General features: G+C 36.4%; 1 protein-coding gene across 3 annotated transcripts in view; it reads left to right on the forward strand.

Moving 5' to 3' along the window:
- Positions 1 to 25,618, forward strand: part of cntnap3 (contactin associated protein family member 3) — a 151,305-nt gene that overhangs the window by 101,056 nt on the left and 24,631 nt on the right. For all 3 annotated transcript variants that reach the window (XM_048181244.1, XM_048181245.1, XM_048181246.1), the window contains 7 exons: positions 5,768 to 5,874; positions 11,634 to 11,753; positions 13,781 to 13,978; positions 15,702 to 15,858; positions 17,542 to 17,669; positions 17,847 to 18,017; positions 23,903 to 24,121. In XM_048181244.1, the coding sequence (XP_048037201.1) occupies positions 5,768 to 5,874; positions 11,634 to 11,753; positions 13,781 to 13,978; positions 15,702 to 15,858; positions 17,542 to 17,669; positions 17,847 to 18,017; positions 23,903 to 24,121 (1,100 nt within the window). The remainder of the gene's footprint in view (positions 1 to 5,767; positions 5,875 to 11,633; positions 11,754 to 13,780; positions 13,979 to 15,701; positions 15,859 to 17,541; positions 17,670 to 17,846; positions 18,018 to 23,902; positions 24,122 to 25,618) is intronic.

Genomic DNA, 25,618 nt, shown 5'->3' on the forward strand with positions numbered 1-25,618 from the left:
GCTTTAAGACAAACCATGAGCAAATTCATCAGTCAACACCATTGCTGAGTATTTTCTCCTTAAAACTGCAGTGCACCAACAACAGTCTCAAAAACGTGGTTCAAAACCATCCATTTCCTACTGTCACAAACATGTAACAATGCAGGGCTTTTCTCCACTCACTTTCCATGATGTTCAAAGTGTTTCTAAGGATGCTGATTTTTAGAAGGCAGCTGTCTGACTCTGAGATGAAGAACGGGAACATGGTTTTGTAACATTAGCAATGCATTGTTAGCTGTTTGATACCGTAGTCGAGCCAAAGGATAATCATATCAATTACCGTTATGTGTCCGACATTGTGGAGAGAGCGATACATAAAACACATTACCATTCTGATAACTCATTCACATTACAGGCTGACTTGTAGATGAGCCTGTATATTTCGCTTTTGCTCTTCTGAATCAGTTTCTGGTTCAAACATATATGGCTGGATTAAAACAATATTTCCACTTGCCATTGTGTAGTGTTTAGTACAGTTGACCAAGTGGAGCAGGTAGTCTGAGCTGGTGTGATTGAGTGGAGGCGGGGCTAATTTGCAAATTCATAAAAAGCAGCAAGGGTGTAGAGTTACATTCAAGCTATTTTTTAGGCAGAAAAAATGTTTAAATATGACATATTGATGATCAAAGATGAGTTTTAAAGGATACATTTATTGACTGATTTGTCTGACCAATGGAAGTATTCAGAAAAGAAATACGTTCAGGAAATATGTTACTTTTCAGTTCCGTTTTTTGAAAATCTCCCATTGACTTACAATTATAGAATGTTTGTGATTCAAAATGTAACCTGGGATCAATGATGTCACTGTAGCAGTTGTATTTGAATTCTGTTTGGGCTTCTTCTTGCATGTATTTGCATACTGAATTGTGATTGGTTTCCTCTCTTTGTGGAAGACAGAGCATGTTCTTTCATTCACAAACAGCTAGCGAGAACACCGCAAGGCAGTGGAGCAGAACACAGCCATCTTGAGTTGAACTGTTTAACTTTAAGTTTATAACTTAAACTACTAGTTTTGTATTATTATCATTTGCAGACGGCAGCATGTGACTGAAAGAAGGAAGTGTTTGTTTTTCCTGTGAAATCTACAAACTATCTTGTTTCTCGTATTTCCATGTATATACTGTATGTCCTTCAGGCACAGATGCTAGTGGAAAATCATATTCCCAGATGTCATGAAGATGAGACCTCATTTCTTCAAAAATCATTTGTCCAAGATTATTTAAAGTCACCACACAATTGAAACTTGACCCTATTTGCTGGATTTATACGTGTTCCTGGTGTTACTGTGAATGATTCATCAATGCATGTGCATATGAATACAATGTTTGTCTACATAATCTTTCATGAAAATTTAATATATTGCTCTTCCTCTAACAAACTGGGCTTGTGTACTTGTTTCTCAACATCAAACATCACAGAGAAGATGTACATTGGTCATGTAAAACATCTTACGCTGTGCGAAAACAGACCTTGACTAACATTTGAGGTCAGTAAGAATTTTTTAGAAATTAATACTTTTATTCAGCAGGGACACATTAAATTGCTCAAAAGTGACAGTAAAGACATTTATAATGTTACAAAAGATTTCTATTTAAAAAAAAAAAAAATGCTGTTCTTTTGAACTTTCTATTCAAAGAATCCTGGGAAAAATGTATCATGGTTTCCACAAATATATGAAGCAGCACAACTGTTTTCAACATTGGTAATAATCAGAAATGTTTCTTGAGCAGCAAATCAGCATATTAGAATGATTTCTGAAGGATCATGTGACACTGAAGTAATGATGCTTGAAAATTCAGCTTTGATCACAGAAATAAATGACATTTTACATAAAATATTCAAATAGAAAAGAGTAATTGTAATAATATTACACAATATTGCTGTTTTTACTGTATTTTTAATCAAATAAATGCAGCAGAAGAGACTTTTTCAGAAACCCAAACTTCTAAACGGTAGTGGACTTCCAAGTAAAAAGAAATGCAACAAAGGTCAAAATTCTGCACCTTCTTTTTAGTATTTATTTATAGACGCTTACATATTTACATGTGTTTTGTTTGTGATTCATGTTTTGTCTGTCTCTGAGGATTATCTCATCACAGAAAACGCAACTGTTTGGCAAGTCGTGCTCACATTTATCCTTTCTGCATGTTTCTCGGTCCGTCTCTGTGTGTGACAGTCAGTGAAGTCTGATCATTACTTGTGAAGACAGATTACAGGAGAACAGAGGAGTCCGACTGCGCCGCGGCCCTGTGTGAAGCCGACCGCTGTGGTTCAGTTGTGTCCCTGCGACGGGCTTGAAAAGCTCTGATGGGATCCGAGCCAACAAAGAGACGTGGCTCTCAGTATGCCATCAGCGCATGTGAGCCAAAAAGTGTGGTTTCATTTTTTTTCCTTGGTTTGAAGTGTCCGTTTTAAACGGAATGAAAGACACACTCGATCCTGTTCCGATTATAAAGCTACAAAGCATGAAACCGGAGCGGAGAGTGTATCTGTCCCGGCCACCTAAAGCAGAACAAAGAGTGTTTGAACGGATCCTCTAAGACCATCATTGTGGCCGCAAATGGAAATCTGGTGAAAGATGTCGTCGGTAAAGTGAGCGCTGGTAATGCGAGCATGCATATAATCTGCTGGCATTCCCGGGAGAGATGGGAGAGGCAGGGAATTGTTTTTCGGCTCAGGCAAGGACATTTATTCTGACTAGAAAGGATTCGCTTAACAAAGAGAAACTGGAAGGTGTTTGTGGTCGAAGAGACTGCTTTGAGTCACTTGGTTCACCTTGCTTTGCTCTTAGCGAAAGTTTATAGCTTCTAAATCAAGGCATCGTGGCATAAATGTTTATTAGTGGTGTTTGTGAAGTCAATCTTGAGGTTAATGGTGTGAGGAAACCTCTAACACAAAGTATTAAAGTTCAGCGTGTGCGTCGTCCTGCGGCGTTTGAGCTCCAGACATGAATGATTCCTCAGATCAGATGTGTTGTTACTTTACTAAGTGATCAGATGAGTTAGTTGAGGTTTCTTGCACCAAAAACATACAGTTGTGGTCATAAGTCTATGTACACCCGGCAGAACATTTTCAGGGATTCAGATTTCAGTACTGAATAAAAAACACCATGCAATTTTTATAGCCCCTCTTTGTTTAAATAATTAACAATTTGCTGATTCTACAAGGTACATTCTGAACTGTAATTTAGTTGTCCATGCCCATTTTTCATGCTCTTTCTGAATTAAACAGGCTGTTTGTGCTTCTATATTTAGGACTTCTTTATGTAAATGAAGTCAAACAGATACATGCAGATTTATAATTATAATAATGAAGTATACTCATGATTTTGATTGGCTCACATCAGAGTGTTTCATTAGTTATGTAAATGTTCTTGTTATCCAAGTCTTCTGAAGTCATGTGAAGGAAATATAAATGTGAGAAACAGACCCAAAATTAAGTAATTTATTTGCTTGCTTAATGATTAATATTTACTATTGATTTGCACTCATAACTATTAACAGTTTATTTTGATAGTCCACTTTGACTTTGCAACTACATATCAACTAACTTTCATTGGAGTTTTAGTAGACTGAAGCAGACTGTTAAAGGGATAGTTCACCCAAAAATGAAAATTATTCCATGATTTACTCACCCTCAAGCCATCCTAGGTGTATATGACTATCTATACACTATTTTTAAAAAATATCCTTAGTCCTCCAATGGTTATGAAAGAAGATAGGCATATACACCTTGGATGGCTTGAGGGTGAGTAAATCATGAGATAATTTTAATTTTTGGGTGATCTAACCCTTTAATAGACTGTTTAGTTAGGGTTGGGGTTAGTAAAATGTCTGTTGGAGAACATCAAAATAAAATGTTAGCGGACAGTCTACTAATACTCTAATAAGAGTTAGTTAACATGTTGCAAAGTTACTTATAGTTAGTAGAATGTCTAAATGGACCATCTATATAAAGTGTTACCTTCAAAACACAATGATGTTCATTTTTTACTTTTTACCATTCTTTGATTCTGCTCCTAGAGCAATGGCGTGTATTTCCCTGCGATTTACATGCAACTGTCTTACTGCATTTCTCATTTATGTCACTAAAAGTGCACATGAATATGCATTTGAGCTCCAGACATGAATGATTCCTCGAACCAGGTTTGAACAATGTTGTGCCAGTTCCAACATGCATTGCAGCTTGAAAAAATTATCTGGTAACTATTATTAAAAATGATCATTGCATTGATTTTGCTGGCTTGATTTATACTGCTGCTGCTGTCACTGTTATTTAGTTGTCTTATGGTTCAGAGTTCATATATTTACTGAATTACAATTGTTGATCATCACCGTGTTTGAGATTTGTGTTGAGGTATATGTGCAATGCATCTCTTTGCAACTTTTGTGTGCAATATATTTGCCAGAGTAAAATGTTTGCCTCTAAATTTAAGAGGCAATTAATGTTCGTATCATGTAGTTTGCTTTGAAAATCCATGCCTTGACAAGAATTTTTGGTAACACTTTAGTATAGGGAACACAAACTATTAACTACAACTTTCCCCTCAATAAACTCCTAATTTACTGCTTATTAATAGTTAGTAGTAGTAAAGTTTAAGTATTGGGTTGGATTAAAAATGTAGAATATGGTCATGCAGAATAAGGCATTAACATGTGCTCAGTAAGTACTAATAAATAACCAATAGTCTAGTAATATGCATGCTAATAAACAACTAGTTAAAAGACCCTAAAATAAAGTGTTACTGAATTTTTAGGTTCAAAACACTACCTGTTACTCATGAGATGTACAAATGTATTTAAGTTGACTTTAATCGGAGTGAATTAGTTGAGTTAACAAGTTCAAAGCGATACTGTGCCTTACTTTTTCAAGTTAGCTCAACTTTTTTTAATCCAATCTGATTTTAGATTCTGAAAGTTCTGTTTTTATGAACCCTAAATGTTGCAAACGTATGATTACTGCACTTTGCAAGTGTACAAAATATGTTTGAATCCAATTGAGAAAATAGTTTAGTGTTTAATTTTTTTCCTGTTGATCAGATTATTTCCGATTGATTTAGGTGTTTACACGAGGGCTTTTCAGTGTTTTGGGTGCATATAAATGTAGCTATAATAGTCATTTCTTACATCAGATAATGTCCTGTTAGTCTAATGTGTCCTGTTGCATATCCTTTGATTCAATAGCTTAAGATTTACATGTGACTGCCATACACTTTTAACAAAACAGTTTAATGGGGTTCTATATAGACCATAGGGTTCTAGACTCATTTTTAAGGAACCCTTGGTGCCAAAAATCTTTAAATAAGGAGAACTCTCACAAAAGTATGTTTAATTCATAAACTTTAATTAAAATTAAGAATTAATTACAACAAAATTAGTTATTAAAACTAAATCCATAATATGACCCTATGATGGGAACTATTAAAAGGTTCTATATATGAAGTGCCTGACAGAACCCTTTAAAGTTCTATATAGAACCTTCTAAGAGTGTACTGTCTAAATATCTTGTATATGCTTCTTGTAAAAGTGCATATGACAACATCACCATGTGTTTTTCCATCTCTAGGATCAGATAAAGCCAACAGCAAGGTTTTCACTTTGTGCATAACTCTACAAAGGCTGCATGTGTAATGCTGAATGACTGTGTTTCTCTGTATCTTATTGTCCTTGAGATCAAACATCAAATGTGATTTTTCATGTCCTCTTTTTATTTATTTTTTTTACACCAGATGCTCCCCGAGTCATTGTGAACATGGCGGGAAATGCTCACAGTCATGGAGCACGTTTCACTGCAACTGTTCTGCCACAGGCTACAGCGGAGCGACCTGCCACAGCTGTAAGAACGCTTCTGAAATACAGACACTACAAACATTACCTGTGCGTTTAATCCACATTTAAAGTCAAGGACACATCAGGAGTCAAATGCAGAGAGAATAGTTTACTCCATCTGCAAGATTTTTCCCCAAACATACATATACACTGCTCAAAAAAAATTAAAGGAACACTTTGAAAACATCAGACCTCAAAGGGGAAAAATATCTTGCTGGATATCTAATCTGATATGGACTGGGTAATGTGTTGGGAAAAAAGGGATGCCACATTATTTGATGGAAATGAAAATTATCATCCTACAGAGGACTGAATTCAAAGACACCCTGAAAATCAAAGTGAAAAATGATGCAGCAGGCTGGTCCATTTTGCTGAAATTTCATTGCAGGAAATCAAAATAGTACTCAGTAGTTTTGTATGGCCCCCACATGCTTGTATGCATGCCTGACAACATCTCCTAGTGAGACGACGGATGAAGTCCTGGGGTATTTCCTTCCAGATCTGGACCAGGGCATCACTGTCTGAGGTGCAACCTGGTGACGTTGGATGGACCGAAACATAATGTCCCAGAGGTGATCTATTGGATTTATCTATTGGCCATTCAATGGTATCAATTCCTTCATCCTCCAGGAACTGCCTGCATACTCTCGCCACATGAGGCCGGGCATTGTCGTGCACCAGGAGGAACCCAGGACCCATTGCACCGGCATAGGGTCTGACAATGGGTCCAAGGATTTCATCCTGATACCTAATGGCAGTCAGGGTGCCATTGTTTAGTCTCTAGAGGTCTGTGCGTCGTCCCTCCATGGATATGCCTCCCCAGACCATCACTGACCCACCACCAAACCGGTCATGATGAACGATGTTACAGGCAGGATAACATTCTCCATGGTTTCTCCAGACACTTTCACATCTGTCATGTGCTCAGGGTGAACCTGCTGTCATCTATGAAAAGCACAGGGTGCCAGTGGCGGACCTGCCAATTCTGGTGTTCAATGACAATTGCCAATTGAGCTCCACGGTGCCGGGCAGTGAGCACAGGGCCCACTAGAGGATGCCAGGCCCTCAGGCCAGCCTCATGAAATCTGTTTCTGATTGTTTGGTGAGAGACATTCACACCAGTAGCCTGCTTGGAGGTCATTTTGCAGGGCACCAGCAGTGCTCATCCTGTTCCTCCTGGCACAAAGGAGCAGATACCGGTCCTGCTGATAGGTTAAGGACCTTCTACGGCCCTGTCCAGCTCTCCTAGAGTAACTGCCTGTCTCCTGGAATCTCCTCCATGCTCTTGAGACTGTGTTGGGAGGCACAGCAAACCTTCTGGCAATGGCACGTATTGTTGTGCCATCCTGGAGGAGTTGGACTGCCTATGCAACCTCTGTAGGGTCCAGGTATCACCCCATGTTACCAGTAGTAACACTGACCCTTGCCAAATGCAAAACTAGTGAAAAACAGTCAGAAAAGATGAGTAGGGAAAAAAATGTCAGTGGCCTCCACCTGTAAAACCATTCCTGTTTTGGGGGTCGTCTCATTGTTGCCCATCTAGTGCACCTGTTGTTGATTTCATTAACACCAAAGCAGCTGAAACTGATTAACAACCCCGTCTTCTACTGAACTGACCAGATCAGTATCCCAGGAGTTTTATTGACTTGATGCTATTCTCTGATTAAAAAGTGTTCCTTTAATTTTTTTTGAGCAGTGTATATTCAGTGTGAATCTTTTTGTTTTTCAATGCCTTTTTTATTTGCCTTTTTTTTGCCAAATAATTTCTTTAGTGTTTTGTTCTTCCTTCATATTTAAATATTTAAAAAATATAAAATAATTTCCTCATATTTTGATGGTTTAATTGAACTTGTAGGGTCATTAAAAACAAACATCTCCGGAGGACATCACCTTCGGACATAGCTAAAAGAGTTTCTTTCATGCAGTTAGTATCTACTTTGAATTTGTTATTCCCCAATACTGCTTAACTCTTCGTTGATAAAATACGTCCAGAACGATCCCTGTCAATTAGCGCTGGATCTTCAGTTCATCTGCTAATATTCCTCAGCAGACATGATCCAGTAAAAGTGTTTAAATGAGTATGTAGATGCACTTTCTTATCTGCCTTGTTTTGAACTTTTAATGAAAATTGAATTAGTGTGAAACGACTGTGAAGGCTGGATGCGGACATGGTTGTGTAACTCACTTCATTATAACACAGATCACTCTGTATGTTGTAATTGTGTTATATTTGAGTTTGAACTCACTACAAACTTTCTCTTCGGCTCACGTTCACTGTGACAAATTCTCAACACAATATATTTTGTACTATTATGCAAATATTGCACTCAGAGCAAATAATCAGAATCATATATTGTCCACTTAATTTTGTGTGACATATTCGTTGAATAAAATTTCCCACCTAGTGTATTTGTGTTATAAAGCGAAGGCAGTGATTTATCTGAAGTGTGGTGCCATAAATATTGCATGCAAACAGAGCAGCTTTAATTATGACCTTCTGCATCTGTTTAGCTCTGATTTCATGATGTAATGCAAATGGGGGAAGATAACTATCAATTAAGGTGGTTAGAGGGGAAATGAATTACTGTAGGTTTCACTTTCAAGGAAGATAATTACAGTCTATATGCAATCTGTTTGTTTCAATCTGTTTATTTCAGTCTGCTTATTTCATATGCAAGATATAGAGGAGGATTATTTTTATGGACAGATTTGTGAGACTAATAAAGTGTCATAACAACCTGATCGCAAGCCCAAAAAAGCAATTTAAACAATAATTAAATTCTATACACTTACATACATATATGCTTTTCCACATATTGCATATATTATATTGTAAACAGTATATTACAAAATATAACATATATTTCTTTTTTATTTTATTTACTATTCTGGTTATTTTCCTTGAAAGCAAAACCTATTATAGTAATCTACTTCCCCCTAAACATCTTACTAAATGATTACTAAACATATTACTAAAACACATAAAAACTTGTTGTTGTGTTGTTTGCTATTATAGATCAGTGAGTGTGCAGATATATTCAGCTACTGTACTGCAGAAATGTTCTTCCATTTATTAACCTCCAAACGCTCCTCTGACTGACAGCAGCTTTATATGAGATCTAATTATGAGGTCGCACTATAAAGTCCCTCTCAATAACGCTCACCCTTTAAAACAGCTCAAGTGTAAGCGTCTTAAATGCTGCCGCCATTAAATATTTGAGTGACATGTGCTTAATTTCAGATGAAATCTACTCCACACTCTTTTATGGGACCAAAACAGGCCTTTTCACTTCATTTAAGACTTGGTGTAAATCCATAAGGGTGTAAAACTCAACCTCTGCAGCTAATGAGCGGCTGACCTTGTGTCATATTTTATATTGTTTCTTTATGGGCCTCATATCATGAGGAATTCAATTTTCCTTGCTTTTCTGTGATAAAAGTGCTCAATATGCGATGAAAATATGTGTTTCAGAACACAAAATGTCTTATCCAGTACAAAAAGATTATTAAAACTGCTGTAGGCTGCAAAATGACTTATGCAAACTATTGATGCAATTAATGCTAAACACATCCACTCCTAGTGGTCAAAAGTGATGTCTGTAGGGGATATTTGTTTTTAATGATCCTATATGTTCGATTAAACCATCAAAATATGAGGAAAATATTTTATATTTTTTAAATATTTTAAATACTAGGGAAGAACAAAACACTAAACTTGGTTACGGTGTTTATCTGACAATTTTTTTTGGCAAATGTATGGAAGCTTGTTTCCGCCACTAAATAAAAAAAATAAAAAAAAAATTTTATCTCGCAATTCTGACTTCTTTTTTTTTTCAGAATTGTGAGATTTAAACTCACAATTGCGAGCAGGGCTTCACATTTACTTTTTTGCTCACTGGCCCCAATTTTGCTGTTGGGAAATTACATTTTATATGATTAAAGTTGACTTTGGCATGCTAAAATTACTTGATTTTGAGTCATTTTACTTGATTAGCTAGATTTAAAACCCTTTCAAACTTTCAAATGCAGATTGACCACCCAAACCAAGACTAGGCCTACATGGTATATCAGCTGGTATGTGCGGGTGGGCAAGGGGTGGGTAATATGACCATAATATGATCAATTTTATAAACAACTTTTTTTAGGCTTTATAAAAAGAACAAAGAAGAAAATTAGTAAATCACAAATACAGTAGTAAATTAAATAGCCTAAACTATTTTTTCAGATACAGTAGGTTTATTGAACATGTATACATTTATTTAACATCTTTTGTTGTTTGATTAACATTAATGACAGACATATATTTCATTGGGCTGCTGAATGCATGGATGTAATATACTGACACACATCCAGTTTTTACCAACCGTTTTATGTCCACTTAAGCCATAACCGACTGTATTCACGTGAGATACTCCACACGATGGACATTTTGTGTTGACTATTCAGGCGCAAGGAGATCTGATCGCGTGCGCGACAGAGAGAGAGCGCTTCTGTTGTGTGTCATTCAGCGCGATTCCGCCTATCCCGCCTTCACTAACTGCAAGTTAATCGATAACGAATTGTGATTGGATTGTAATTTTGTGCTACAACGAGCTTGGCTACCTTTGATTAGGCTGTAAGCTGAAATTATATTCAACCCGCCAAAGTGGCTAATGGGAGTGGCTGTCTTACCCACCACAGCTGAAATCTAACCGCATTTGGTGGGTTGGCAGGTGTTAATGTCAAGCACTGATTGCAAGTTATAAAGTCAGAATTGCGAGCTATAAAGTCAGAATTGCAAGATACAAAGTCAAAATTATGTGATATAAAGTCAGAATTGCGAGTTAATAAGACAGAATTACATGATATAAACCCGCAATTGCGTCTTATGGAGTCAGAATTGTGAGATATAAACTTGCAATTGAAGAAAAAAAGTCAGAATTGTGAGATAAAAAGTCACGATTACCTTTTTTATTTTTTATTTCATGGCGGAAACAAGCTTCCATACAAAAGAAACCTTTAGGTTTCATTTTACTATGAAAAAAATGCATAGAAAAGCAAAAAGCTCACAGGAAAAATCATACATTGACTACAACATAATTAGTTATTAATATTTTGTTACTTCTCTCTTGTTTTTGCATGTGTTGTATGACAGCCTGGCCAAAAATTATGTTGCACAATTTGTCATGTTTCATTGCATTATTATCACAAATGAAACAATCGACTCCAAGCACAAACGCAATATGCTTATTTACTTACTTAACTCATTTTTAATAATATTTGAAAGGGTGAAGATGTCAATTTTCCTAGGCCGGACATCACTTCTGCCCACTACTGATTTAGTTATATAAATTAGGGTTTTGTTATTAGTGTTTACTGTAAGTTTGTGTATTTATATATTAGTTTTAATGCTGCCACCCTACTTGTTTTGTGCCAGATAAATACTGATTTATGTGATCAAATCTAAAAAAATCTTGGCCTCATTTTAATGGTAGCTAACTATATTTTCTAAAGGGCAGCTTGACTGGAATCTTACCATCCTGTTATAATAACATTTACAGGGTGTGAAAAAATGATGTTTTTATGTGAGGTGCATTTTCGCACATGTTACATGAACTGCTCACAACTTCATCTGTAGACAGACAGTGTGAATGCGCACTCGTTTATGTATGTTACTGTTATTATTCACAGTTCTGAACGAGAACAGCCTCACCTCATTATCTCTCCACACATGCATTTTGAAAACTTCTTCTGTGTTTGACTAAGCTAATACTTCTGTGTTTACAGCCGTTTATGAAGCGTCGTGTGAGGCGTACAAACACAAAGGAAACACGTCTGGCTTTTACTACATAGACGTGGATGGAAGCGGCCCCATCAAACCTCAACTAATCTACTGCAACATGTCAGGTGAATCTCACGCAGCGTATCCAAAGTGATTAAATCCCTTTAAATACTCCGTAATTGGGACTTTAATCCACAGCTTTTGATCCTTCACGCACCGTGACACACCCCGCGGAGGAAGTCGGCTGTGACACTCGCGGAAAAAAACTCTTTAGAAGAACCCGACAGATCAACCTTTGAGCATGTCTGTGCGACGTGTGCTCTTACAAATAAAGTTTTTAAAAGGGCTTTACAGCCTGATGGAATAGAACAAGCTTTTGAAGTGCTATGGTTTCTTTGAAAACCATCCCATTACCTTTAGATCTTCACTTTTCCTGCTAAACTCGATATGAAATCCATACTGACTCTTTTTACTTTCTTATTAGTATACATTGCTCATCTTATTGTGCGTGATTCATCAATGCATGTTATTCTAAAGAAAAAATGTCTTTACTTCATAAGTTGTAAACCCTAGCGCTCAAAATAATGAATTAGTTTGAGTAGGACAAACTTAAATTAAACTAATTAGTTCAGTTATATGAACTTTTATGAGTATTTAGGAGTCTTTTTCTTTTGGGTTCACAGAACTGACATATTTTTCATTGTTTTGAGTTTTATGAACTAATTTCTTTTAATTTAGACAAACTTAAGTTTAACTGAAACTTGGCTGGGATTTCTATTTCCCAGCATGCTTTGCCTATGGAAAGGGGAAAGTAAATGCTAAAGTTAAGTGCTATATATTGTTTTTTTTTGAGCGAGATTAATGTTAAGTTTCTGTTAATGTGGGTTTTTGGAGAGTTACCATCATGGTGACAAGTGGTACATGCGGCTTGGTTTGAGAGCAAGTAATGCTTCATAGTGCTGTACTCATTCAGCAAGTGTTATACCATATGGCTAACATGTTAGCAAGTTAGCATTTTCTGAATTAGCTTGTTATAGCTAGCTACATTTTCATTAATAAAAATGTTTATGTTGAGATTGCGTGATAATAAAATGTATAAATTAGTTTACTCAAATATTTCAATTTAAGAACAATTAAAATTTATGAGTACAAAATAACAATCTGCCATTTCTTAACTTAAACATTTTGCTTTAACAGATTGCCTCAATTATTTTGAGTTTTGCCAACTTATTCATGTTTACAGTTGAGTTACTTTCCTATTTCTTAGCCAATCAATTCCCAGTGGTTTAATATTTTCCCTCATTCAATATCTTATTTCACATTAGTATTATTTTAGTATTATTAATATACTATTATAATATTTATTAATATTTCAAATTGGTTCTTATATATATATTTTCATTTTTTGTTAATCTACTAAATGATTTGTTTTTTATTAATGTTATTCATTACAGTTTTTATATAAAACATTTTAAATATAACATAAGTTTTAGTAATATTTTTGAGTGTTTTTGTCATTTTTTTAAATTCGTTTTTGGGGTTTAATAATTCTATTTAGTTTTTATTTCAGTTTAAGTTTTAATAACTTTAGTACTTCAACATATTTTATTTCAGTTAGCTGCTGAAAAAAATCCTCACATTCATAGAGTTAATTTTTTCATCTAATATTTCTATTTTTATTTTATTTTATTATTGTTGTTATTATTTATTATTGTCATTTTATTTGTTTTATTTCAATTAATGATAATGTTTTGTAATAAATTCATATAAATTCATAACAACACTGTGTTTATGTCACATTACAAAAGTAAAATTGGTTGAAAATGTAATTTCATGTTGATTATAACAAATTTTGCCTACAGTAGAATCATTATGAAGAACCTAAAATGCAAACATTAATAATCTCTAATAATAAATAATAATAAAGAATCCACGAGGCTTATTAAAGATTCTTTGAACACAAGAACCTTTATTTTTATGATTGTTTAGTAAGATATCACATGCTTTAGGTTTTTTTATGAACTTCCTGTGACCTTTTGAAGGTCATGTGACTGTTGCACAGGTGAAAATCAACAAAGCCCTGAGCTAAAACAGTCCTGCAGAGTGTGTCATTTTGGCCTTTTCATCGTTTGCATCCCTCTTGTCCCTGCAGATAAAGCATGGATGGTGATACAACACAATAACACGGAGCTCACCAAATTAAAAACGTCCTCCGGGATAAATCAGCATTTAGCCCACTTTAACTATTCCGCCGACGCGGAGCAGATCCAGGCGATAATTACCCAGGCGGAGTACTGCGAGCAGGAACTCTCCTACCACTGCAAAAAGTCACGGCTCTTGAACACACCAGGTAAGCCCTTTTTATTAGGAATATCGATCGCCCCCTCCATATGAAAGGTCAGGCTTATTAAAACCTCGCTCCATCTGCAGACTTTTGCATGACGCTTAAGCAAACGGCACAAATTGATTGTTATACTCAGTTACGGACAGTTTATATCGAGTTATATTTTTCCCCCGCTTTTTTCAGCTTTAAATTAATTGAAAGGCACCTTTAGAGTACATTTTTCATGTGCATTTGTACCTTTGAAGTGCTTTTATCATGTTTGTTTGTTTGTTTGTTTGTGTGGGTTTGTCATGGGCGGTTTGGTACAGTGTCTATCTATCACAGGTCGAGTGATAACGGTTCTCGTAGTCTCTCAAATAAACACGAAACATCGGCGCTCTCCGCACCCACAGTAATTGCGTCCATTAGTTGTCTCATTATCGGAGTTCTTGATGAGACGAGGAGAGCACGGTGTCAGGCGTAAATAAGAAATGTTGGAAATGTCAGGTGAGTGGTAATGAAAATAACACGCTCATCTCGATTAAACCTGGACAGATGCATTTAGAGGACGACGGGTGCGGGAGTGTGATCGTCTAGAAGTGAAAAATCACACATAAGATCTCTTTAACGTCTCAATTCTTTCGATTAGACAGAAATGAGATTAAATATAGAGCAGATAGAGCCTGCTTCTCAGATGTTGCTCTTGAGAAATAGACCACAGTAATCACACACATCATCTCAAAATGTCTCAAATTGTGCTCGGATTTGCCAAGATGCCAAAGTCAGTCATCTCGATATGAACTCGAACATTTCTTATCAAATTCAGGGTGAAATGATCTGAACTATTGACCCATTTGTTTATTTCTTTTGAAGAACTTTAGTAGAAACTATGGAAGCTTGTTTCTGCGATGGAATAAAACTATTTAAAAGATAATTACTTTTTTTCTTGTAATTGTGAGTTTATATATTGCAGTTCTGACTTTTTTTTCCCCACAATTGCTAGTTTTTATCTCACAGTTTGGACTATTTTTTCTCACAATTGAGTTTATATCTCACAATTCTGACTTTTTCTTACAATTGCGAGTTTATATCTTGCAATTCTGTCTTCTTTTCTCAGAAATGCATGATATAAACTTGCAAATCTGAGGGATAAAATGTCAGAATTGTGAGAGAAAAAGTCACAATTACATCTTTTATGTTTTATTCAGTGGCTTCCATAAGAAACATCTCATTTCCTGCTACTCATATGTTTCTCATGCGAAAAAGACCCCAGTAATCTCACATTTCATGTCAAAATATGTCACATTGTGCCCCAAAGTCTGTGACCAAAACTCAATATGAACTCATAACTCATTTCTCATAAATTGCAGGATCAAATTATCCAAACTATTGACCCATTTGTGTCTACTTTTATTTCTTTTGAAGAAGTTTAGTAGAAATTTCCTGCTTCTCAGATTTTCTTCATGAATACCTCAACTCAAATGGTGCTCAGATTTGGCAAGATCCCAAACAAGTCTGCAACCAAAACTCAGAAATCTCATCCAAATCAGGGTCAAATGATATGAACTATCTTTTAGGAGTTTTAATAGAAACATCTGAGACATTACTGAGAACCTCATGAGCTATAAAAGAGAAACCTCTGAGCAATAACATTTCTTCTGGATATGCTTTATTCCAAATGTCTAAGCATCATTTTGTAGAGCGGTTGCATCAGTCTCATTATGGACGCTCTGTGTTTGTGTTGTTGCAGATGGCACCCCCTTCACCTGGTGGCTGGGCAGGGCGGGTGAAGCACACATGTACTGGGGAGGAGCGGTGCCAGGCAGTCAGCAGTGTGCCTGTGGGCTGCAAGATAACTGTGTGCATCCTGAACACTTCTGTAACTGTGATGCCGACAGCAAAGAGTGGTATGACACTGTGTTCGTTCTTTTGCTTCTCATGTTCAGTACCCAAAAATAAAACGATACATTTAGTCCTGGTTTGCTTAGCATTTACACCAAACCTAAAGATACAAAAAAAAAAAACCCTGGCTTTTATTTTGCGACAGTACTTACCAAACATCCAAGGCAATGCTGTGTGCTGGGCTAAATGCGCTGACTCTATGTGAGTACATATGATGGTATTTTTGCTAGCTGAGAACTCATGAAGAACTTATAAAATGTGTAAAGGAGTCAAAACAGTGGTAGAAATTCCTCCATTACACACAAACGATGATATGCAGTGAGGAGACGTGGTTCAGACACCTGAACTGTAATCGGCAACATAGCTCCTAAGATTAGAGGAATCAGCTATATTTGTGCATTCTGTTCTTTTCAGGGCTGCAGCTTGTGACATCACATCCTGTTTTTGGTTTGGTTCATTTAATACAAATACATGAACATTTGACAATACTAAATATCATAAAAGGACCAAAAAATATTGAGATATGTTTATGTAGTAAATATTGTGATGCAGAACTACCATCTAGACACTTGGATTTTCTTTTAATTTTTAAAATCAGTATATATTACAAAACTATGGAAGCTAAGTTTCAGACACGGAAAAGGTAATTACGTAATGACGTTATTAATTACGTAATGACGTTTTATCCAAAAATTCTGACCTTTTCCCCCACAATTGGTTTTATATCTCACAATTCTGACTTTGTAACTCACAGTTGCAAGTTTATGTCTTACGGAAGAGGATTAGGGCCAAGCAATAATAAAAAAAATAAAACCATCTCAAGATTAAAGTTGTTAAATTTCGAGAAAAAACTCGTTAAATTTCGAGAAAAAAGTCGAAATAAAATGTTGAGAATAAACTCGTTAAATTACGAGAAAAAATGCGTTAAATTTCGAGAAAAAAGTCGAGATAAAATGTTGAGAATAAAGTCATTAAATTATGAGAAAAAAGTCATTAAATTATGAGAACAAATTCGTAATTTAACGAATTTGTTCTCATAATTTAACAACTTTTTTCTCGTAATTTAATGACTTCTCAACATTTTTCTCGAAATTTAACGACATTTTTCTCATAATTTAACGAATTTGTTCTCGTAATTTAACGGCTTTTTTTCTCATAATTTAATGACTTTATTCTCAACATTTTTCTCGAAATTTAACGACATTTTTCTCGTAATTTAACGAATTTGTTCTCGTAATTTAATGATTTTTTTCTCGAAATTTAACGAGTTTTTTTCTCGTCATTTAATGAGTTTATTCTCAACATTTTATCTCGACTTTTTCTTGAAATTTAACCGCTTTAATCTCAAGATGGTTTTATTTTTTTATTATTGCTTGGCCCTAATCCTCTTCCGTAATATCTCTCAATTTTGAGAAATAAAATCAGAATTGCAAGATAAAAAGTTGCACTGTGATGCAATAAACAAATGAAGTTGTACAATTTTGCCTCTATTGTTGACTTGAGCTTTTTTCCACATTATGGGGATTGGGAAATGTGCTTGCAGTGCAATAACGTTACAGTGCACACACACACATGGGTGAAATATGACCTGGACATGTTCTTGACAGTTATGTTCTTCACAGTTTACATGAAATGAAGATGTGATTGTTCTCAAATGTTTAAACCTGCTGTTTTGTGACGTTTGACAGGTCTAATGACTCCGGGCTGCTGTCCCATAAAGAGCATTTGCCGGTCGCAGCGCTGGCTGTGGGTGACATCAGCAGATCGGGTTCAGAAGCGGCCTACAGAGTTGGTCCCCTGCAGTGTTACGGAGACAGTAAGTACAGCACGGATTTAATATCAGCCGCTCTAATCACACTGTAAGCACTTACCCTGTCATCCTGTCAGACCGGCTCTGGGTAGATTGGCACCCATGTGCAGTTGTGCTTAATGAAAACCATGACGTTATTCCCGGCGAACTATATAAATGTGCTACTGTAAATGCTTTCTCCAGGTAACTTCTGGAACGCTGCCTACTTCAACAAGGAGACGTCGTACCTGCACTTTCCCACGTTCCACGGGGAGCTGAGTGCCGATATCTCCTTCCTGTTTAAAACCAGCTCTTCATCAGGAGTGTTCCTGGAAAACCTGGGGATCAAAGACTTCATTCGGATCGAACTGAGCTGTGAGTGTGTTCGACCTTCCGGCTTATTCCTGAATCTCACAGAAACCTGCCAAGACATATCTCCCCCTTAAATAAAAGAGACTGTTTTTTCCTTCTATTTTTTAAGGACCATTAAGATATTTTGGTATTGGGTAAAATCTTTATATATTATCAAACGACAACATTTCGACCAAAAAGGTATTCGTCAGGTCAGACAAAACTTTTGTCTGACCTGACGAAGACCTTTTTGGTGGAAACGTTGTCTTTTTAATAAATTTTGAGAGCAGCAGTGGCAGTGTGCTGATTTTTGTTTTTTGACATTCAAGTGTTTCTGATGATCGAGCACCTGCTCTAAGTTGCTTTGGGATGTGCACATACTACTTTCTTCAAAATAGCCACACTTGCAATGCTGGTGTCAGATTTCACACTTTAACAGGGTGAGTGGTGAAGTGAGGCTGCAGTATGAGGAACTTGGTAACACCACGTGACACCTTCTTTCAAATCTGTGGGGTGTGTGATATCACGATTTTTGATTGTGTACGATTAAAATGTCTCCACAGTCTGCTTTTGAAGAAATATTATAATATCGTGCTACAGTACACATTCTATCATTTGCAATTCTAGTGCCTCTGTCCCAATATACTGTACAGTGCGACATACATTCACATCATATGTTAACACAGCAGCTAGAGTTCACGGGACACTAGTTATTCGCAATCACGAATGTTCATTAATTTCATGCGTTTTAAAGCCTTGCTGGTTAAACATTTTGTTCGTGTGCTGTTCTGACATGTGCTTTTCTGAGCACGCACACACACACTAAAAGTCTGTCAAACAGCATGTGAGTACTGGAACTAAGTTATCTTTTGCCTCTTATTGCACTAATACTGTCAAATACACACAAGGTTAACATAAACAGTCGATTATGTGTGAAAGTAAACAATTGAGAGAAAGATGCGTGTCTGTATATTAGATGTGCAGAAGTTACGCAGAAGGATGTTAAATGCCTCGGGGTACGCCACTCTAAAATGTTTGGGAAACACTGCATTACAGTAATGAGAATTGGATGTTTTAATGTGCTGAAATGTCATAAAAAAATCTTAATGGCCATAAAATTTGTATTTATTTTTTTCTTTTGATTTTGTGGTGAAATGATTCATATCAGTGTTTCCCACAGGATTTTGTGAGACTGTGGTGGGTGGACATCCGTTCCTCTAGGGGGGTCCAGGGGGCATGCCCCCCCGTAGGAAAATTTTGTACATTTTAAATTTAAATGGATAAATCTGGTACATTCTGAGAGCAAAATTAAGTGACTAGATCAATGAAGAAATTTGTTCTCTTGTAAACAATTTTGTGCTCTAAAAGTAATTTATTTATTGGTGATGGTAGGGCACATTAGTCACGTACACAACATATAGTAGGCTAAATGATCGTTCATAAGTGGTCAAACATGTAGATTATACATTTAAACCATTAAAAATATGTAGCAAAAGAGGTTACTTTTGTTGAATTAAGTTATTAGTGGGAGCCTGCATCTATACATCTGTATTTGTGGAACTAATGGTCACTCTTTGATTTGTTAAACAATCCAGAATGCACTAAACACCACTTCATTATGGAGAAAAAATAACAATAGAAATAAATAATCATAAGCTGACCAATAAATAAATAGTAAACTAGGTGAAGTAGCCTATATAATTCAGCAGCAAGAAGTATGCTAGCCTAATTCTTGAAAAAAAAAAAAAAAACTTTGCTCAGTAATTTTATAAATCCAAATGTTAATAAAAATTTTAAAATTACTATTTGTATTCTTATGAAATGAAAAAAAAAAAAACAATTTATATTAGATTTATATGTAAAGAATTATATGTATTTATATTAATGTAAGATTAAAAGACGATATTTTAAATGTATTGTGCAACTTTTTAATGGGGCAACAAGATATGATAGATACGACAGAACAAAATAGGTTATTAATAATCTTTCAGTGTGCAAAACCATGATATGAAACGCTTCAAAACAGCAGCAAAAAAACGCTAATGTGCATCCCGGGTGCAGAATGATGTGCTTGAAGCAATATGAAGTTACAACTCGCAGTTGCAAGATCATTTTATGCAATTCCACAGCCCTTTATCTACATAGCAAGTATTATAATGGGAATAACATCATATTGGAGAGTTTTACCGTGCTGACGACACGCTCTTTGAGTGCTGATTGACAGCTGTAGGTAGCTGAGGGAAGACGAGTTTCTGACCATGAACTTAACGATGCATACTCACTCACATGAAGCTATGGAATGGCTTCAGATAATTTTGAATATAGTGCACGAAAACTTAATTGGTGCTAGTCTTGGTGCGCATACTTATTTTGCTCTATGACTCCCACTTTTGCTATAAAAGAGCGCAATTATCAGACGGTTATTTAAATATCGCGACAAGCCTAATTTCCGTTTCATTTTGAGACTGTGGCGGGACAAATTAGAATGTGGCGGGCCGCCACAGTCTAGTCAATGTATGGGAAACACTGCATATGTGTTCTTGACATGTTTCATGAGATTCACCCCTGTAGGAAAAAAACACTCAAAATAATCAATATGGGATTATGTAGTAATTAAGTCAAACAGATGAAATGATGAACTGTGTGTGTGTGTGTGTGTGTGTGTGTGTGTGTGTGTGTGTGTTTGCTCATGTTTGCATGGGGTTACATACATGTCTTAGGTGTCGACATTGCTGATTGTTTATCCACCAAAGGGAGAAATAATCCAGAGAAGCTGTCGGCTGAAAATATAGACATCACAAAACACTTTTCTCCAGGGAAATTACTGCAGAATAGCTGTTGAACCAATATGTAGAGACGTGCTCCAATGGTTTGCAATGCGCTCAGAGTGAAACCCCCTCTACGTGATCAATTTAAGACCTTTGGCCATTTTATTAGCAGTGTTTGCTAAGTCAAGCATCTCGATTACTGTTACTCATAGTGATCTGGAGGCCTAAACCGAAGTATGAAAGCTCAGTGTTTGTTTTTGTGCTCCAGACATGAATGTCTCCCCAAATCATCTGTTTTCCTGTAGCTCTAACAGTAGTGCATAATGCTAATAATGCCTAGGTCATGGGTTTGATTATATATATAATATTATAGAAATAGTTTTACTGTTTAATTTGAGTTGTAAATGTAATATACATGGATGCATTTCAGTAATGAGAATTGGGAGTTTTAGTATAATATTCTTTTTGCCCACTGGACCATAAAGCAGCTTTTAAAAAATCACACAGATGATCAAACCGAATAAAAAAATGCTAAAAATACAAACATGCACAAACACCACTTTCAGTTCCCTCTGAAAATGTAAAATCTAGTTTGACTGCTGCTAGATGAGCACTATCTGTCTGGTGTTCATCCGAACCCTATGAAATCCATGTCCTCTGGGTGTGTGTCTAGATTTTTATTATACCCTCCACCACATGGTCCCTGTCTATTACGCGACTCTTTAACTGCATAAAAGAGCTGTTAAATTCCTGGACGTAATGGGCTCATGTGATGGATGAGAATAGAGTATGTGAAGACCTTACAGCGCCCGGACGCTTGTTCCTTTATAATGACAAATCCTTTGGCTGGAAGAGCACAATTAACCTCTCATTATATTCTGAGTTTGGCGCCTGTTGAGGCCGCTCATGTAGGACGTAAACTTGCAGGAAGTTCGAGAAAAAACAGTGGCATCTGAGATCTGAGCTGTGGAGCGCACTGGAATAATTCAAGCAAAAATTGTGATTTACTCACAAACATGTCGAAAAGTTATTTTCCATATCAAGGTTGTGCACTATTCAGAACGCCTTTTAAATTGCAATTCACTTCCTGGATTTGAATTAATACCAAACAGAATTGCAGTCTGAATTTGAATATTAGGAAGTAGAATTCCATAAATTAATATAATGCGTCCCCTTCCACTTTCATATATGAAAAAGAGCAGCATGAACACTCAGCTAAACATCTCCACTTGTGTTCCACAGAAGAAATAAAGTGTTTGGAATGAGGTGAGTTTGAGCAAATGATGACAGAATCTTCATTTCTGGCTGAAATATCCCTTTAATAACGACTGAGATGATAATGACTCGAATACGCTTGCATCTACATTTCCGAAAAGCAACTCACTTTTGTGTCATATTTCCCACATAGGCGCTTCCAGCGGTGCTTTTTGCTGTAGCTCACCCTGAGCGTCAACTGTGATGCGCGTGCAGTGAATAATAAAGAGGTCGTAGCACATCATCAGCGTTTTTGTGGAGTTTTTTTGTCGTTAGAGAAGTACTTCATGACAGAAGGTGCTGATCTTTCTCAGCCGCAAGACCGTCTTCATTCAGATGTCGTGAAATCCTGCAGATGGATCGGCGGGAGCCTGAAGTTGTGCCAATTCTTGAACATATGTGAAGACTGAGTAAGAAATTAAGATGTAGGAACTAGATTTAAAGGGATAGTTCACTAAAAAAAAGAAAATTTTGTCATCATTTACTCACTGTCAAGTTGTTCCAAACCTGTATGAGTTTCTTTCTTCTGCTGAACACAAAAGAAGATGGGTAACCATACAGGGAGTCAGTGGGGTCCATCAACTGTTTGGTGACTGACATCTTGCACAGCATTCTTGAATGAATTGCATGTCAGTCTGTTATTTTAGGGACATCGGCTTTACATTTTCATGCCTCTAAACATGACGCTGAACAAAACAAATTGTGATTGGATGCTTTACATGTCAGTCAGACGTCCTCTCGGCCGGTCCTTGGCCAGTGAAATCTGCGAATGGACTCCAGACCTTCTGCCGTCAGTCTGAAAGGTCTGACTATGTGAGACTAGACTTCACCTGACTCCTGCAAAAGACTCTCCATTTAATCTCATTGGTTCCTGGGAAAAGCAGTTGAGATCTTAAAGGATTTGTTCACTTTAGAATTCAAAATTTCCTGATCATTTACTCACCCCCATGGCATCCAAGATGTTTATGTCTTTCTTTCTTCAGTCGAAAAGAAATGAAGGATTTTGAGGAAAACATTCTAGGATTTTTCTCCATATAGTGGACTTCACTGGGGTTCAACGGGTTGAAGGTCCAAACTGCAGTTTTAGTGCAACTTCAAAGAGCTCTACATGATCCCAGACGAGGAATACGGGTCTTATCTAGCAAAACGATTGGTCATTTTCTAAAAAAAAATTTAAATTTATATACTTTTTAACCACAAACGCTCATCTTGCACTGCTCTGCGATCCTCCACTCATTACGTAATCACGTTGGAAAGTAGGTGGAAGTACCGATCCAGTATCTACAAAGCAAACGTGCAAAGACTCAAACGGCCTTTACAAAAAAAGATAAAACAATGATGTTGGACAATTTTGAGTTTTTCACCCTACCTTACCTTTCACTTTCGTCATTCGTGACCTTTCCAACGTAATTACGTAATGCATGGTGCATCACAGAGCAGTGCAAGATGAGCATTTGTGGTTAAAAAGTATATAAGTTTAATTTATTTTTTTTTTTTTTTTTTTTAGAAAATGACTGACCGTTTCGCTAGATAAGACTCTTATTCCTCATCTGGGATCATGTAGAGCTCTTTGAAGCTGCACTGAAACTGACATTTGGACCTTCAACCCGTTGGTAACTGTTGAAGTCCATTATATGGAGAAAAATCCTGGAATTTAGATGAATAATTGTTTCATCATTCATTGGAAAGTTGTTTTAGACATTTAGAGAACAGCGTGTCGTTTTGGCATTATTCTCAAACCCTCAAACATCTGCCATCATCATGATTCATTTTGGACTGGTTCTCATGTCTCATTTCTTTTCGAACAGTTGTGTCTTATTAACATCAGTGAAATATCAATCTGTCAGTATGATGATGAACATCAATCAAATCTGTTTCCCTTTCCAGCGCCGCATCAAGTCATCTTCTCGTTCGACGTGGGAAACGGCCCCTTCGAGGTGAAGGTTAAGACGCCCGCCGCTCTGAACGACAACCGCTGGCATCACGTGAGAGCCGAGCGCAACGTGAAAGAGGCCTCGCTGCATGTGGACCACCATCCCGCTGCCGTTCAGAAAGCTCCTGCTGATGGCCACATTCATCTGCAGCTCAACAGCCAATTATTTGTAGGTAGGAAAAATAAATGATGTCTCTTCACTCTGTGTGCTGTTCAGAAATCAGATCGCTGTTATCATGTTTTGGATGGCCATTATTTGTCCCTTTTGTTCAAATCTCAAAGTCCAGATCATATATCAGATCATATAAAAAACAGACTTAATTGTCTTTATGCAAAATTTAATTTCCTATTTTTTAATTTTCTATTTTTTGAGATTCACTCCTGTAAAATGTCCTCATGGGAATCTTCAGGGATGAAACAGGCTGTGATGATAACTCTCAATGCGAATGGTTTCTGTGAAGCTAGATTTGTTGACCTTGACCGAGCTCCTGGAAAATTTGAAAGGTGTTTCTCTGTTGGAGGAATTCAGCGGGAATGAATTGAAGTTTTCCAGTAAGTGTTGAGAAAGTAGTGTCATTATAGCTCAATCTTTATAGCTCTATTGTGCAGCGCTCAACTGCAATTGGATTCATGGGGTTCCCATGACTGTTCAAATGTGCCGTCTGCACATGAAGGTATGAAGAACTCCATTTCAACCAGTTTATAATGCAGGTCTCCAGGAGACATTTTCAGTATTGTGTATATTATTTTCAGGACATATCATGGGAAAGAGAACTGTTTTTGTCAAGACACCATCTTTGATAGGCTGCCACAGACACGAATGAGTCTCATAAGTTGCTCTTTCAGCACTCAGGAAACTTAATAGGAGATCTCAGTTATGGTTCACCTCACGTATCACCTTTGTCCAATATAGGAGAAATAAAAATAAACACAAATGAGTCAATAGTTGTTAGTAAGAGTAAAGAGCTATAAAATAATGTGGATAACAACTCAGATCATTTGAAGAGAAATCTGTGAGTTTATTTTGACATCTCAGATTTCAACAGTTTGATTTCTAGCTTTTTTAATGATTGAAAATTATTTTTAATAGTTTTAGTTTTAGTTAACAATAACAACACTGTTCTATTTTATATTGTTTATATATCTTTTGCATATTATAGGACCATTAAGATATTTTTTGCATTATGCATTTTGATATTATTTTAATGAAAATTAACCACAATATATTTGTTGCTGTAATATGAAATAAACCTAATTTGAATAAATATATTTGTAATAAAAATGTTTTTTAAAGTTACACTAATGGACAAACCCAGCAACTGGGTTGTTTTAAACCAGCCGAATGGGTTGTTTTAACCCAGCGAATAAGATGTTTTAAGCCAGCGATTGGGTTATTTTAAACCAGCGATTGGGTTGTTTTAAACCAGCGATTGGGTTGTTTTATGTTTTAACCCTGCGATTGGGATGTTTTAACCCAGCGATTGTTGCGATTGGGATTTTTAACCCTGCGATTGGGATGTTTTAACCCTGCGATTGGGATGTTTTAACCCAGCGATTGGGATGTTTTAACCCAGCGATTGGGATGTTTTAACCCTGCGATTTGGATGTTTTAACCCAGCGATTGGGTTGTTTTAACCCAGCTGTTGGGATGTTTTAACCCTGCGACTGGG

Source organism: Megalobrama amblycephala, linkage group LG2 (assembly GCF_018812025.1).
Source record: "Megalobrama amblycephala isolate DHTTF-2021 linkage group LG2, ASM1881202v1, whole genome shotgun sequence".
Taxonomy (NCBI): domain Eukaryota; kingdom Metazoa; phylum Chordata; class Actinopteri; order Cypriniformes; family Xenocyprididae; genus Megalobrama; species Megalobrama amblycephala.